The 15,716-nt window shown below is 40.1% G+C and overlaps 1 protein-coding gene across 1 annotated transcript in view; it reads left to right on the top strand.

Moving 5' to 3' along the window:
* Nucleotides 1-218: 218 nt before the first annotated feature.
* LOC147306224 (ephrin type-B receptor 2-like) overlaps nucleotides 219-15,716 on the top strand; it is an 83,166-nt gene continuing 67,668 nt past the window's right edge. Inside the window, exon 1 of the mRNA XM_086276452.1 lies at nucleotides 219-451. Coding sequence (XP_086132578.1) covers nucleotides 400-451 — 52 coding nt within the window. The 5' untranslated portion in view covers nucleotides 219-399. The remainder of the gene's footprint in view (nucleotides 452-15,716) is intronic.

Below are 15,716 nucleotides of genomic sequence, written 5' to 3'. Positions count from 1 at the left end.
TATAACATCTAATAATTTAGGTTAAAAATTAAAACAGGCAAGTGTAATAATAAATTTGAGTAAAAGCACTTTCCTCCGACGGAAATGCATATTAATGCCTATTCATAATTAACCCTGGTGGCCTTGTTTTAAAAAAGAAACAAAAAACCCAAACCCTTGTGTCCAGTCAGGCGCAGCCGATGTTCTGTGTTTTTCCGCTGCTTTTCTGCCCCCTCTTTTTTGGTTTCGCCCAACCTGACCTGAACAGCAGCGCTTCAGCCTTTATCTTGGTGCCACTGATGATGATAAGGATGCTTCTCTCCATCTCTAAATGATTTCACAGGAAACCGACCACAGCTGTACGGCTGCGCGATTAATACACTGGCTTTTAACAGGCATAAGTCTGGAATATCTGTGATTATGGATATCTTGTACTTTCTATGGATGCTGCCGTCGGTGTGGGCTGTCGAAGGTAAGCTGGAATGCGACTCTTAACTGAATCTAAACGCTTGAACGGAGCCGAGCTGTGAGCGAAGGGACGACAAAGCGCCATCATTAATTTACCAAAAAGCCGACAATGCGTATTTTAACCTCATTTAAGGGAGCAGTCTAGAGGAAATCTCCGAGGTGTTGTTTGGATGGAGGTCTACAGCTTTCACTATACCGAGAAAGATTTAAGCTGCAAATATGTTGGTAGTCGAGACAGAATTTAATCAGCTTCTCTGGCCTTTATTCTTATCTGGCATCAAAGGCCATATACACAGTCTCATTTTCTCTATCCTTGTTGTTGTTATTATTACTGTTCTTATTATTTATCTTTAATTTAACTGACATTCCTTTTGCTGCAATCATTAAGTACAATATGTTTGGTCAGGCAAATACTTTCCAGTCCCACAACTTCAATTTCTTGTTTCCCTATTTGTAAGTACAGTAAGGATAAGAAATATTTTATTCATCTAAAGGTTGACAAGATCAATTACATAAATACCCAGTATTTCTCATCAAAATTTTATTTTAAAGAGGAAAAACAGTTAAAGTCAATGTAGGAGAGAAACCACTTTTATAAGAGAAAATAGTCTAGCCTGAGATAAGACAGGGTTGGCCTAGTCCACTGCAGGGGGACTTTATAAGTTTGCTCACTTGCCAATAAAATGAACAGTCTGTAATTGTTATGGTATTTTCATTTTCTTGCAGAGAGACAGAATATAAACTATACATTAAAAAAAACCAAAAACGTATTTAGTCCCCTACAACTCAGCAAGAACTCATGCTCCCATGGGATTGACACTGTGCCCATGTGGCACCCAGATTACATTCAATTCAAATTTATTGAGGTAGTCCCAAACCACAGCAACAGTCGCATCAATATCAATATCGTATATTGTACGATAAAGACCCTACAATAATACAGAGAGAAAACCCAACAATTATAACTCCCTTTGAGCGACAGTGGGAAGGAAATCTCTGTGAAACACTGACAATAAAAGGACAGAGCACAAGTTGAAAAACTCAGTATGTCTCCAACTGCTGCACCTGTAAGAAAAAACACATACAGAAAACAAACAGCGCCTGAAAGGAAATAAAAGAAAAAAAAACATAGATGCACAAACAAACAATCTTGTTGTGTTCTGAATGTGTGTGTCTGTCAACAAATATACTTGGTAATGAGGGTGAGAAGCTGCATCCACACCTCCCAGAATACAGAGGCAGACAGAGACCCAGGTGACCAGGGTGCAGCCCCCATAGTACTGAAGACCCGAGGCCACACATCTCGATGACAACTGCGTGCACATCCCAGCAGGAGAAGAAGGGACAACCCACATGGGGCCCTCATGGCCAAAGAGCAAGGGAACCAGAAGCAATGGTGGGCAGACCACTCTGACAGAGGCTGGCCAACTCAGCATAAGCCGAGTTAGGTAGCCGAGAGCTGCCCAGCACCCAGCAAGTTTGCCAGTGAGTGTTTAAAGGATTCAATGAAGCCTTGAGAGAGTGTTGTGTTGTGATGAGATGAAACTGAATCGAGACATTATAAAGTCATATTTTGCTTGTTGATCAAATAACAGTAACACAGTAACGCGCAAATCCACTTATAACATCTGTGTAATGTGTTTTCTACATTTTTGGTTGATATTCTATCTCTCTCCATTAAAATTAAACTAGTATAAAAAAGTTAATTTCTTTGTAAGTGAGCAAACCTAAATAATACGGAAGGATTTAAATAATATAATAATTATAATTATTGTGATAATTTTATTCCCCACGCGAAGAACATCATGGGACTTCCAGCTGCCTGATCCTATAACACTATTACTAAGGAATCATCTGATCCAGCTCTAACTATGAGCTTTATCAAAAAGGATAACGCTAAGTGTAATATTAAAATTAGAGACAATGTCTAACTCTCAAACATAAACATTCAATATTTCAGTCAGGTTTTAAAGCATTTCACAGTACAAAGTGTATAAACTTTTTTGGGATAATGTCAGTGTTGGAGCTGCCATCGTCCTCATTCGGCACAGTTGGTTGAGCTTGTTAATGAAGTGTCTCATTCAGATGAGCGAAGATGGTGATGAGGTGTTTGGAAATGTTGTAAGTGGCTGAGTTTATACTGCTAACAATAGGTCTTCCAGGGACTCCTTCTTTGTGGCTCTTCAGAAGTTAATATGTGCAGGGTATAGGCTCCCCAAAGTAAAGTTAGTTTTTAGGGTGGTCAGTGGCTTTTTCCCTTTCGAGTGTTTGCAGATAGGCTTTCGTTAAGACTTTAAGTATTACTGTCACTGAGGACTGTGGCAATTTTGTTGTGATAACCAGCTGAGTTAAGAACAACAGTACACCTTCCCTTGTCAGCTGCTAGTAGGTTGATGCTGTGGTTTTCACTCAGGATGTGAACACCTTACCTGAATGTTGAGGTTGGATGGAGGAACTTTTGCACTGGGCAGGGCAGGTTGCTCCGCTTTAGGTTGTGTTAGTTTAGTAACCCTTGAGATGCTCCACCTTTTGTTATTAAAACTGAAGAAGCCTATTGAATGAAAGGGCTAAAGAAATCCAGTCCCCTTCTTTTTTTCAAGCTCTTAAGACTACCATGGCCAGGATGACTGGGAACAGGCACAGACAATACAAAATACAAAACAAAACACAAAGAGCAGCTACCTAAACTTTACTTATTCGGTGTCTTGCTAACAGTGTCACATTCTGTACAACCCTGAATACTGGATACTTTCTTTGAAAATGAAAGCAAAAAAATGAAAAATGTTTGACCCCCTGGCATAACGCAAAAACACGTACCTTAAAGCAGATAACAGGTAGGGCTGCCACAAACGATTATTTTGATAGTCGACTAGTCACCGATTATTTTTGCGATTAGTCGACTAATCAGATCATCATCCATTGGACGTAAAACGTACAGCTTATTGCACCAGCAGCATCTGCTCTTATATAACTATCATTAGCTTACAGCTTTAAGTGTTTATGGTATGTGCTAACTAAAAATAAAGACAAGATGATAGTTTATTAAATTTTAATGAAATTTGCAGATTCTTTCGGTGAAGTTTAATAAACTCCTTGCTATCTAAAATATAATGGGACACCGGAGTATATTCTCGAGCATCTCACACTTCTGATAATCAGTTGTTTATTCAGCTGTGTAAAAACTATAACTTTAATCTCAGCCAAACCGATTTACTCAGGAACAAATAAAATATTAAAAAAGCCAAACAATAACATTTTGAAGTTATCTAAGTGACTTATATATATTTAACCTGAGTAGCGACAGACAACGGTGGGTTTGAAAACGATTTGCCGGTGAGCCTGTAACCCCGGCTAGCTATCGAGCTAGTGGGTAACAGACGTCTCCGAAAACGTCGGAGCGCTTTTGAAAATATGTGGTGTCTTGATAAACTGAGCAGATATTTGAGGTTTACATAGCTACATTCTCGCATGAAAATATGTTAAACGTTTATTTTGTGACCCAGAAAGAATAATAAGAGTAATATTAAAACTAACTAGCTGCCGCCATTGTTGTAAACTGAGCTGGGCTGCGCTATGAATTCTGGGACACAGCTTCTTCTTCTTCTTCGGGGTTAATGGCAGCTGGCATCCTTGTACATGCAGTGCTGCCATCTTCTGTGTCAGGCCGTTATTACACTCTTAAATCCTACTGCTTACCGGTATTCCTGCGTCTTTTGTGATCTTACAAAGCTTCAAACGACGCGTCGACTATTAAATCAGTCGTCGACGATTTTGATAGTCGACGTAATCGTGACTAGTCGACTAATCGTGGCAGCCCTAATAACAGGAGTGGAGAGGAAATGGCCTTGCACTTCTTTAGAAGATCTTCATTTGGTCTGAAAAAATAGTCTGTGACTCTTAAAAAAAGCCATCCGTAAAACTAGGACATCTTGCTATTTGTCACTGCTCAAGGATAACACAGATTGCTTTTCACCTCAGCAGCCAATCTGACAAAGAGTTGGAGCTCTGTTGAGCCAAGTATTCCTTTAATCTTAACTATGTCTGTGTAGGTACTCTGCAATCCAGGTCATGGTATTCTTGGGAGATTGAAGTCAGGTCAAGATGAGAAACTCACTGTAATGACAAGCATTCATGAAAAAGATTCTCCGGTTTGTTGGTGTTAAGAAATTAGTTTGTATGTGATGACTTACATAGGAGGTTATATAATTGTTGGGGTTTTCTCTGTTTCCACGGTATTATTGTTGGGCCTTGTGGTAGAATTAAGGCACGATGGGACCACAGATCCATGTTTTGAGCCATCTTTATTTAACATTTGCATCACACCACCACAACCCCACACCAACCCCTGAGTCCCGTGTTTTAACACGGCGGGCGTGATTGCGGATGCCGTGCAGGTGCGTCCGCACGGCACCGCAGACCACCTTGAGGTCTGGAGTTTGACACCCCTGCTCTATGACTTCATCAGTCTCTCACATTGTCGAGGAACTTTAGCCTATTCTTCATTATGTTGCTTTAGTTCATGCCTGCTTTACAGTTCGTATGCACGAATATGTGTGTAAAAAACACTGACAGATGTTTCACATGCAAATCAGTGATTTGTCAATATTTTTCATAGGGATCTGTGGATTTATCTAAATATCCATAGTATCAATAATTCTGGCAGCAGTATCGGATCCATAATAGAATCAGTGCTTTAGTTTGTCTTCTCTTAAGGTAAGTGTGTTGTTCCACTCATCAATATAGCAGACATGTCTGTGCAAACACCCCTTTTCTCATAAAGGCACACTTTGCTCAGCTCCCTACTTTCCTGTGTGTAGTTGTCCTGCTGTCATGTGACTCGTTGGCAATGAGTGAGTACACAGGTACTTCACAGGTGTGTACTAATTTTCACACCTGAATTTGTTACTAATTTACAAACAAACTCAGGGTTCTGTTGCCAGCAAAACAAACATTCAGCAAATTAAAGCAAATATTTAGTTACATGTTGCTTTATATTTTGTTATGTTGCAGATTAAGTCATTTGTGCATACTTACTTGGTTCTTTGTTTTCAATCTTCATGTAGGTCAGGTGTGGGGAAAGGCCTGCCTGACATTTCCTGATTTTAAAGTACTGATAATGTCAGATGTGACATCAGCAGGGTAACCAAGATGAGGGGTTTCTTCTACTATAGGAATGCTTCCTTTTGTATGTTTCAAGATATAAAGGGATTTGTTGAATCTTTTTTTTTTTTCGTATATAGAGCCGTTTAGTTGTTACATGTGCTAATCAGAAGTGTGAGGAGCTTTTTGTAATTTTCAGTCATCTATGTAGAGTTTTAGATTCCTCAGCGCAAGTTAGTGGTACTGGCTGGACTCATTCAAGGGAAATTTATAGCCCTATATATAGTCAGTCTCTGCTTGATTAAGATGAGGGTGAGCTTTGTTACTGAATTCATGTACTTTTGAATTCATTAACTGAGTTACATTGGGGGGGGTGTTTAAGTTTCACATATGAAGTTCACTGTAAATAAATGTCTCATCTCTCGGAAGCCTAAATGTCTGCTGAGTCTGCTTCCTACCACCTTCCTTGACGTTCGAGTCAGACTACTTCACAGGCTGAACGCGCGTTAATGCGTCATCACGATTAATGCAATGAGAACCTTTAACGCAATTAACCCATCTAGAGCGCAGAATGGACAAACTTTGTACAAACTGGCTGAAATGCGATGACAGTGACATTTTCGGCATTTTGAGTCATTCTGCGCCCTAGATGGGTTAATTACATTAAAAGTTTTCATCACATTAATCGACGGATTAATGCGCGTTAACGTTGACAGCCCTAATAGCTACATTAGATGTTAAAATATATCAGTCACCTCATCAAGGTTATAAAATTAACACAACCCAGGAGAGAGTGTGATTGGTTTGGGATTTTCTTTGATGTGTGCAGTCTTTCATGTGCAGCCCTCAATCATATGCTGGCTCCCTAAACTGACACTCAGTAAATATTAACTCTTAATTCACAACCTCTGCATATGAATCTTTGTGTTGTCTTTATAAACTCACCTTAGGTCTATACAGTCTATTATTATAGTTAAAGAGATCTGGTAGACTCAAAATGTAAAGTTCATGCATTCATTTACAGTGAAAGTTCAATGCTAAATGTAAGTGATGGAATAGCAGTCAGTTGTTCTCAAGGCTCAAGGAAATTCTACAAAGTATCTCTCCACTAGAAAATAGTCTCTCTATCTCTCTCAGTAAGTCACATCAGAAAGAGATCCAGGAATCCTGCACACATGAAAACAAAGAGGTGAGGCAGAAGCATAAACAAACACCATGAGGAGTCAGGCAGGCCAACGACATTGTTTCCTGCATAACAATCCAGCATCAAGTGAAGGTCTTCCTTCTCCTTAAGTCATGGGTAGGGAACTCCAGGCCTCAAGGGCCGCTCTGCTGCACGTTTTAGCTTTCACCTTGGGTCAACACCCCTGAATCAAATGATTAATTCATTACCAGGCCTCTGGAGAACTTCAAGACATGTTGAGGAGGTCATTTAGCCATTTAAATCAGCTGTGTTGGATCAAGGACACATCTAAAACCTGCAGGACACCAGCCCTTGAGGCCTGGAGTTCCCCCATCCTGCTTTAAGTAGTAGCCAGTCTGATCACAGGATTATCACTAGGTGAGTTAATCATAGGTGTGCTGGCCTGAAGGGTGGGTAGTGGAGGAGAAAGAGTAGGGACCCCCTTCCAATTATTTTTATTTGAAATGCTTTTTGTTTCTAAATTCCAACAAATGGCAATGCATATTTTATTTGAATTTATACAACTTAATTTGTCGTCATTTGTTCAGGGGCTTCCCTTTTTCTTTTTTCCTTGTAATAAGCTAGCTAGGCCACAGTGCTCTTTGCTGACATTTTAGAGAGACTTATCTAAGTCAATCAATATTCAGCAGCACAGTGCTCTTTCGCCTCTGGGAGAAGTGACAGAAAAACACTGAGCATTAAAACAGCTCATGACCTACTTTTTCACTTGCATATAACCTCAGTCCATTGGTTTAAATCAAACAGGAATGCCTGCTGCATCTGCCCCTCTCACGAACAGTCATGTGATTGACAGAGCGAAGCAGCCAATGGAATCAGTGCAGTTTATGTACTATGCCCTCTATGAGATTTGAAGCTGACGACAAACCTAAATGAGACACTATATGGGTCCTATCTTGTGTGATCACTTTTTGTAATAATCAGCAAAGTCTTTGTTTTTAACCTCATTTAACATATATCTGATTATGTCTCAAAAGTGATTATGGAGTCCTTTTAGCATTTTATACTCACAGGGTGTGTGCCTGTTACTGTGCTCTAACAATAGCATATATGAGTTGATCAGTTTTAATCATACAGTAGTAGAGATGGTGCACAGAGCAGTGCTCACATCTGCAAGTATCTCCTCTGATGGAACTGTGTTAGTGAGCTGTGGGAGTCATGCTCTTGGTTGGGTGGCTACCTGGAGTTTCTAGTTCAGTTACACTGCCCTCTTTTATCAGGGTTGGCTCATTTTGCTCAGTATTCAATAGGACAGGGAATTTTTCCTTTCTACTGTTGCCAAAGTGTCAAAGTCTTGGGGATCATGTTTTCTGGCAAAACTGAGATGAACTTCAGGGACTAGACTAACTTTTTGCCACGGTTGCAATGGTGCGCCTTACTTTTTTTCTTAGGTGCACCAGCACAAAAGTTAGGTGCGCCCAAATTTTCAATTCAACCACATCGCTTAACTCCACTGTTTTACATGTTCACATTTTTTTAACCGCTGTCCATACAGGCAATTTGATTTGTAAATGATTAATTAACAATCTTGTCAACACAAAGTTCTTTATTTGAAGCACATTTCTACAATAAAGATAAGTTACTGAAAAAGTGCTTGTGCTTAAAATGCGTTGGCACTCTTTGGTGATATTGTAGACAATGTTAAACATAACCTTCATCTTGGCCTCCTCTGATGACCTGTTTGCTGCTGCCTGCTGCTGAAAGGCAGTGGGGATAGGGGACATCTTTTCTCATTACCCACAGCTACATCCACTTCTGTCAGGCCTAGGCTTCTCACTAGGGCTGGGTATCATCACTGATTTCTATAATCCATTTGATTCCGATTAACAAACTCCCATTTCGATTAATTTCGCTTCAATTTTGACTCAGACAGTCAGAAATATTATAATTCTGATCATTTATCAGTACTGACACTGTGAGACTTCATCAGAGGTGTGATCGTCTCAGCAGATGCCTTTGTGTCAAAGTAACTGAGGATAAAATACAGAAAAACATGAGGGAGATTTTCCTGGCCTGGCTTTTTATAGCAGCCTTAAAAACATTCTGCAGTAGAAAAAAAATGGAAGAAAACCATGAAGCTCGATGCTGAAGTGAAGCAGAGCAAAGTTACAGGGGTTTGATTAAAGACACAGCCAAGCATTTTACAATTTGGCATAATTTTAAAAAGTTTACATTTCTGCGCTATTAAACAGCAGAAATGAGGCCTTCTTGTCGAGGTCATTTTTGGGGGAAAAAAACCACAACAACAAAAATATATAGAAAGCACCGTACATGACTTGGGCGTAATAAGCGAACGAATAATGCAGAAAACAGAGATTTGAGGAAACTGCTCTTGAAGTACACTGAGAGAGAGAGAGAGGGAGAGCTCTACTTCATGTAGAGCTCTCCCTCTCTGTGATTTTTATCTTGGTGGAAACAAAACAGCAAAAGTAAGAGGGAATTCATGACGATGTTCTTCTTTTGCTGCTGGTTCAGTGAATTTTGGTTGGAGAGACACAAAATCTGCAGCATCGGAATCTAGCACAAAAAAGAAGTAAACACAAAGTGCGGACCCGACGCATCAGAATCTGTGAGCTGTCGGCTTTCAGCCCCGACGGCTGGGTGAGAAAGCCGACAGCTCACTGATTCTGATGCGTCGGGTCTGTGTTTACGTCTTTGTGCAGAATCCGTTTACCTGCTCTCATTTACTGTTTTAGCTGTTTGGTGGTTGTTGAAATAGTTTTGTGAGCTGTAACCTGAGATTCTGGCATTTCTGGCAAAATACATTTATATTTAAATGTCTACTCAGGATTTAATTAATCGATATCGCTTTATTCAAGCTACTCACCTCTCTCTGCACTTTCAAACGTACACACGCATAGGACTACAGGAATATCTGGACCACGGCCAATCAGAGAGGTCCCGCCCCTGACTATCTCTGATTGGTTTATACCAGTGGTTCCCAAACTTTTTTTGCTGGGTCCCCCTTTGTTTTACAAGAAAAATGTTTGCGCCCCCCCGCGCGTGCACGAACACACACGAACACATCCTCCAACCACACACACCCATATTTTGCTCCATTGCGGTTTATTTCACACCTCAAACATTTAGTAAACAATTAAGGAAATACAAGTAATCTGCAATAAATTACAGGTAGTAAGAAAATAAACTACTAACTATTTTATGCTACGTCCGCACCTACATGGGTATTTTTGAAAACGCAGCTGTTTCGTCCACACGGAAACGGTGTTTGGAATCACTGAAAACTGAGATTTTTTAAAACTCCTTTTCTGCGTTTAAGTGGGGAGAGGAATACAGAGTTTGTCACGCACCGTCAAAGGTATGCGCCATTTTTCACGTCACGCTGTGCGCCACGTTATTGTTTACATGAGATGAATTGCAGAATAGCAGATAGAGACAAAATACTGTTAATCTGACTATCTTCAGGTTTTACACACTTACATATACACACGCAGTTACTGTCCCTCCATTTACAAAAGCAGAGGTGTAACGATGTGATTATTTTTGGTGTAGTTGTTTTTTTCCCTGTGTAATAATATTCAATATTGCTATCAATACATTTTTCAATTCCTCTGCAAAATGGGTTGTCCGTGATTTGAACAGGGGGAACAAATCGTGGCAGGATCAGCCTGATATTATTTGTATCCCACTGTAACTTTACTGTATAAAGAGCTAACATCTCCAAAATGTCAGGAGTAGTTAGTCATTACAACAAGTGTTTGTGACTAAAAATCAAGAATGTGGGCTACTGTTTGTTCGTGATTTGAAGAGCCCAGCGCTGCTCCCGATGAAGGGAAAACCAATTCTTCAGAGGCAAGGTTATTATCGTTAACAAAAATTAACGAAATAACGAAAACTAGAAGTGAAAAAACATTTTCGTTAATGGAAATAAAAATAAAAACAAAAAAAGGAAAACTAACTAAAACTGTAATGAGTGTTCACAAAACTAACTAAAATTAACTGAATTATAGCAAAAATGTGTTTAGTTTTCATTGATTTGTGTGTGTCATACAATAGTCAAGGGTGAAAATGAAGTTTAGTTTCCAGATTTTTTTCTTGCTGTCTCATTATGCCAGCAGGTGGCAAATACGTTAGTAGAGTCGTCTGTGTTGCTGCTCCGTCCACGCGCAGAATCATGTCAAGAAAAGTCGGGAGAAAGCGCCAGAGTCCAATTTGGGATTACTTTGAATATGACTGTGTTTTGGATAAAGCAAGTGTCTTGTAGTGGAAAGAGACAAATTATGAGGGACATTTCTAAAGGGAAAAAATCCCACAAACCTTAAAGTGCACTTGAAAAGCTCACACAAGAAGGCTAACCTAGCTTACCTTGAGAAGGGAGCACACTCAACCCTCATCCCCAGAAAACAGAAGCTAACCCCAGGCAAGGCAGCGTGATGCATCCCGAGACAACAGGACTGGGATATCTACATAACTGTGTGAGTCAATTGCCTTCAAAAAGTTTATCAATTCACTTGAACCAAAATTACGAACACCCGGTGCTGCAAGAGTTAATAGTCTCAGTGGGGCCAAGATATACATTTTATAGTTGCCTGGTATCAATGGTTGTTCATCTGCCTTAATTAATTAATTAATTAATTTAATTAAAGAACCCATAGGTGGGAATGTGAGTTGTCTGTCTCTGCGTGTTAGCCCTGCGACAGACAGGCGACCTGTCCAGGGTGCAGGGTATGGTAGCTGGAATAGCAACATACCCAAGGATAAGCAGAAGAGAATGACTGATATGATGAAACTGGGATTTTGTTACATTTAATTATTGCAAACACAACTAAAACTATAACTGAAACTAATCAAAACTAAACTGAAACTAAGGATTTTCAAAAAAATAAAAACTAAACTAAACTTGGTAAAAACGAATTAAAACTGATATAAAATTGAAAATCTGAAGTCAAAATTAAATAAAAATAAAAACTAATGAAAATTGCAAAACTATTAAAACCCTGGGGGGGTTATATACAGCTGAGTGGGGGGAGAAGGGGTCTCCAGGGAAGTCCAAGGGAAAGCACGCGTTCTTCAGAATATCCACTCACACGATCACAGGCTCACACTCCGACACTGCCACACGGGAATCACACGGGGAAAAAATCCAGGAAGCTCTGTAGACAGGGAGACAGGGTTAAGAACGACGCACAGAGGAAAACACTCTTAACTAAACTTGCTGTAGCTTGACTTCACTAACGCGTGGTAGACAACAATCCAGCGATGAACAGCAGTCACCTCCTGGCTTAAATGCTGCTCCCCTTAATGAGACACCTGGGTCTCATCTCCCGAGGGCGTGAGCCGAGGGCGTGAACCCACAGTGAGTTCCGCCCTGGCGAGAGAGAAGAGGAAGAGAAACAGAGAGGGCTGATCAGCGTGCAGCTGATCCGCCTGGCCGTGACAAATCTTAACAAAAGCAAGCCATTTAGCATACAAAAATACAAAACAAAAGGCAACTTTCACTAACAGAAAACTAAACTGGGAAACCACTAGCACATAGAACATGAGCAAGGGGAAGAACTGACATTTCGGCAAAAGACAAGGCGAGACTGAGACTATGTATATATATAGAAAAGTGATTAGGAGAAGAGGAGACACATGAGAACAAAGACATAATGAGACAGTGGAAATGAAACGGAAAACAATGCGCATGAGACCAGGGTTTTAATAGTTTTGCAATTTTCATTAGTTTTTATTTTTATTTAATTTTGACTTCAGATTTTCAATTTTATATCAGTTTTAATTAGTTTTTACCAAGTTTAGTTTAGTTTTTATTTTTTTTGAAAATCCTTAGTTTCAGTTTAGTTTTGATTAGTTTCAGTTATAGTTTTAGTTGTGTTTGCAATAATTAAATGTAACAAAATCCCAGTTTCATCATATCAGTCATTCTCTTCTGCTTATCCTTGGGTATGTTGCTATTCCAGCTACCATACCCTGCACCCTGGACAGGTCGCCTGTCTGTCGCAGGGCTAACACGCAGAGACAGACAACTCACATTCCCACCTATGGGTTCTTTAAATAAATAAATAAATAAATTAAGGCAGATGAACAACCATTGATACCAGGCAACTATAAAATGTATATCTTGGCCCCAATGAGACTATTAACTCTTGCAGCACCGGGTGTTCGTAATTTTTGGTTCAAGTGAATTGATAAACTTTTTGAGGGCAATTGACTCACACAGTTATGTAGATATCCCAGTCCTGTTGTCTCGGGATGCATCACGCTGCCTTGCCTGGGGTTAGCTTCTGTTTTCTGGGGATGAGGGTTGAGTGTGCTCCCTTACCTTCTCAAGGTAAGCTAGGTTAGCCTTCTTGTGTGAGCTTTTCAAGTGAACTTTAAGGTTTGTGGGATTTTTTCCCTTTAGAAATGTCCCTCATAATTTGTCTCTTTCCACTACAAGACACTTGCTTTATCCAAAACACAGTCATATTCAAAGTAATCCCAAATTGGACTCTGGCGCTTTCTCCCGACTTTTCTTGACATGATTCTGCGCGTGGACGGAGCAGCAACACAGACGACTCGACTAACGTATTTGCCACCTGCTGGCATAATGAGACAGCAAGAAAAAAATCTGGAAACTAAACTTCATTTTCACCCTTGACTATTGTATGACACATACAAATCAATGAAAACTAAACACATTTGTGCTATAATTCAGTTAATTTTAGTTAGTTTTGTGAACACTCATTACAGTTTTAGTTAGTTTTCCTTTTTTTGTTTTTATTTTTATTTCCATTAACGAAAATGTTTTTTCACTTCTAGTTTTCGTTATTTCGTTAGTTTTTGTTAACGATAATAACCTTGCATGAGACAAGGACTATCAAAATAAGACAGGAAACACAGAAACAAAACCCGGCCTTAAGACACACACACTTGAGCGAGAGCAAGGGATAAAGAGAGCGGGAGCGAGATGGAGACGAGACAGAAACTTGACATTCGTAACCAGACATGACAACACAGGGGATGCTGGGGAGAACACACAGAGGTGAGACTAAAACAGAGTGAAATAAGGGAAAGGGAAAGGACTAAGAACTAGAATCACAAGTCACCAAACTCATACGCTATCAAAACTGAATATTAGAATCACATAATTCCTAAAGAATCAATAAGTCTCAACAATGCCAAAACACATAATACAAAATACCAGACACTGGTTCAAAAAAACCCAGGACCACACCCCTTGGTGTGGGCCAAAGTAGCTTAGCTCTGGTTAGATGGCCCCAGCAGGTTCTGCCAAGCCGCTGGGACATCAGCTCATCTGGGTGACTGACTGTTAGGAGGTGTTGGCCTAAACAGACCCCCCCCCCCCCCCCCCCAATACACCACCATCCAAGGAAAAAAATGGTTATTAGGGACTGTTCTTAAAAACAGGAACCTACAGACTCTAGCAACGATAGTTGATTGTATTCCAGGGGCAGGCACACAGAATTGGAAACTGCTGGCTAAGAGTATGGGTAGATTTGGTAAGATCATAGGTCACGTCAGAAATAATGGCACCTGGTTGCATCAATTGGAAGTCACTAAAATTAATATTGAGTTGGTACGTAATTCTGCTAAAAAATGTTGGACTTATGTTTCTCTTATCACATCTCAAGTTGGACCAGTAGTGACTTATTAAGCTGGACAGTAGCGGTTTTTGATACGGGCGACACGGGCATCGTGGTGGGGGGCGGCATCACGGGCATCGGCAAAAAAATTAAATAAAAATTGGTGGTACTCATGCTGCCCCAACATCATGCCGACAAAATTTACAGTTTGTTGATTTAAAGTCTCACACACAGCCTGTCGAAAGGGGAGGGAGACCTGCTGCTTCCAAATAGAGCACATTTCATTCATAATGTTGTAAATCCAAGCCCATTATGTATTCATGATTTGAATCCTGGGTTGTGCAAAATCCCAGACATAAACCCTAGACAAAGCGAATCTGTGAAATAAGGTGTAGGTCTATTAGGTTATGATTCTCGGATTGGGGGATGGGTGTTCATACTGGAGTGCAAAATTAAAACCAAGATGGACAAGAAAAGTTCAACGCCATCAGGTCCTCAGTTTAGAAAAAAGAGAAAAGAGGAGGAGGAGAAACGAGCAAAAGATACAGGTAAGCAGATGTGTCATTGGATCATGGCAGGTCATCCTGAAACAATCAGAATCAGAATACTTTACTAATCCCCAAGGAAATTATGTGGGTTACAGTTGCTCCAAGAAGAAATGGTAAAAATAGTAACAGTAACAGACTAAACTCCAAACAATACATTATGCTACAGATTGTAATATTAACTCATTCACTGCCAGCCATTGGCAGTGAATGAGTTAAACCCATTGACTCATTCACTGCAATTGATGGCTATAGACGTCAATGGCAGTGAATGAGTTAATTAGTCAGTGTCAAATGTTGTCAAATTGTTGATTTGTCCTATTTTCATTGTATGATGAATTATGATGGCTGTCCGGTAGCCGTTTGCATACTATGCATACTCTCTTCATATGTGTGTGTGTGTGTGTGTGTGTGTGTGTTTCTCTGGTGAAATTCAGTATGGTTCTGACAACAGTTTTATTTTAATGTACAATCCTTAATAGGTTTTATGTGTGTGTGTGTGTGTGTGTGTGTGTGTCGGGGGGGGGGGGGGGGGCAGAGGGAGTGTTTCACCCAGGGCACCAAACAGGCTAGGACCGCCACTGAAGATGGACGTTATCCTAACCCTCCAAAGACAGACAGAGAGAGCTTGTTCCTGAAAGATGCAACTTTGTGTGTTTCAGTGATATTGTGGTCATTATGGTAATCCCAGAAATGGTATCACTGCAGCAATGCAAGGACAAAAGTTGGCTGGGAGTAGAGAAAGTGAGTAGGTGTGAGGGAGCAGTAAACAAAAATTTGATCAGGCATTGGGGTTCTTTTTACTGTGTGGGTTTTTTTTTCATGTTTTCTGTGTTATTTGCAGAGAATTGGATGTGGTGCCCTACCTGGGATTAC

This window comes from Aulonocara sp. 'chitande type north' Nkhata Bay, linkage group LG20 (genome assembly GCF_057382095.1).
Source record: "Aulonocara sp. 'chitande type north' Nkhata Bay isolate Kocher_YH1m ecotype deep benthic linkage group LG20, A_spYH_male_GT1.1, whole genome shotgun sequence".
Taxonomy (NCBI): Eukaryota; Metazoa; Chordata; class Actinopteri; order Cichliformes; family Cichlidae; genus Aulonocara; species Aulonocara sp. 'chitande type north' Nkhata Bay.
The sequence above is the reverse complement of the archived record's forward strand: the minus strand, read 5'-3'. Positions and strand labels throughout refer to the sequence as shown.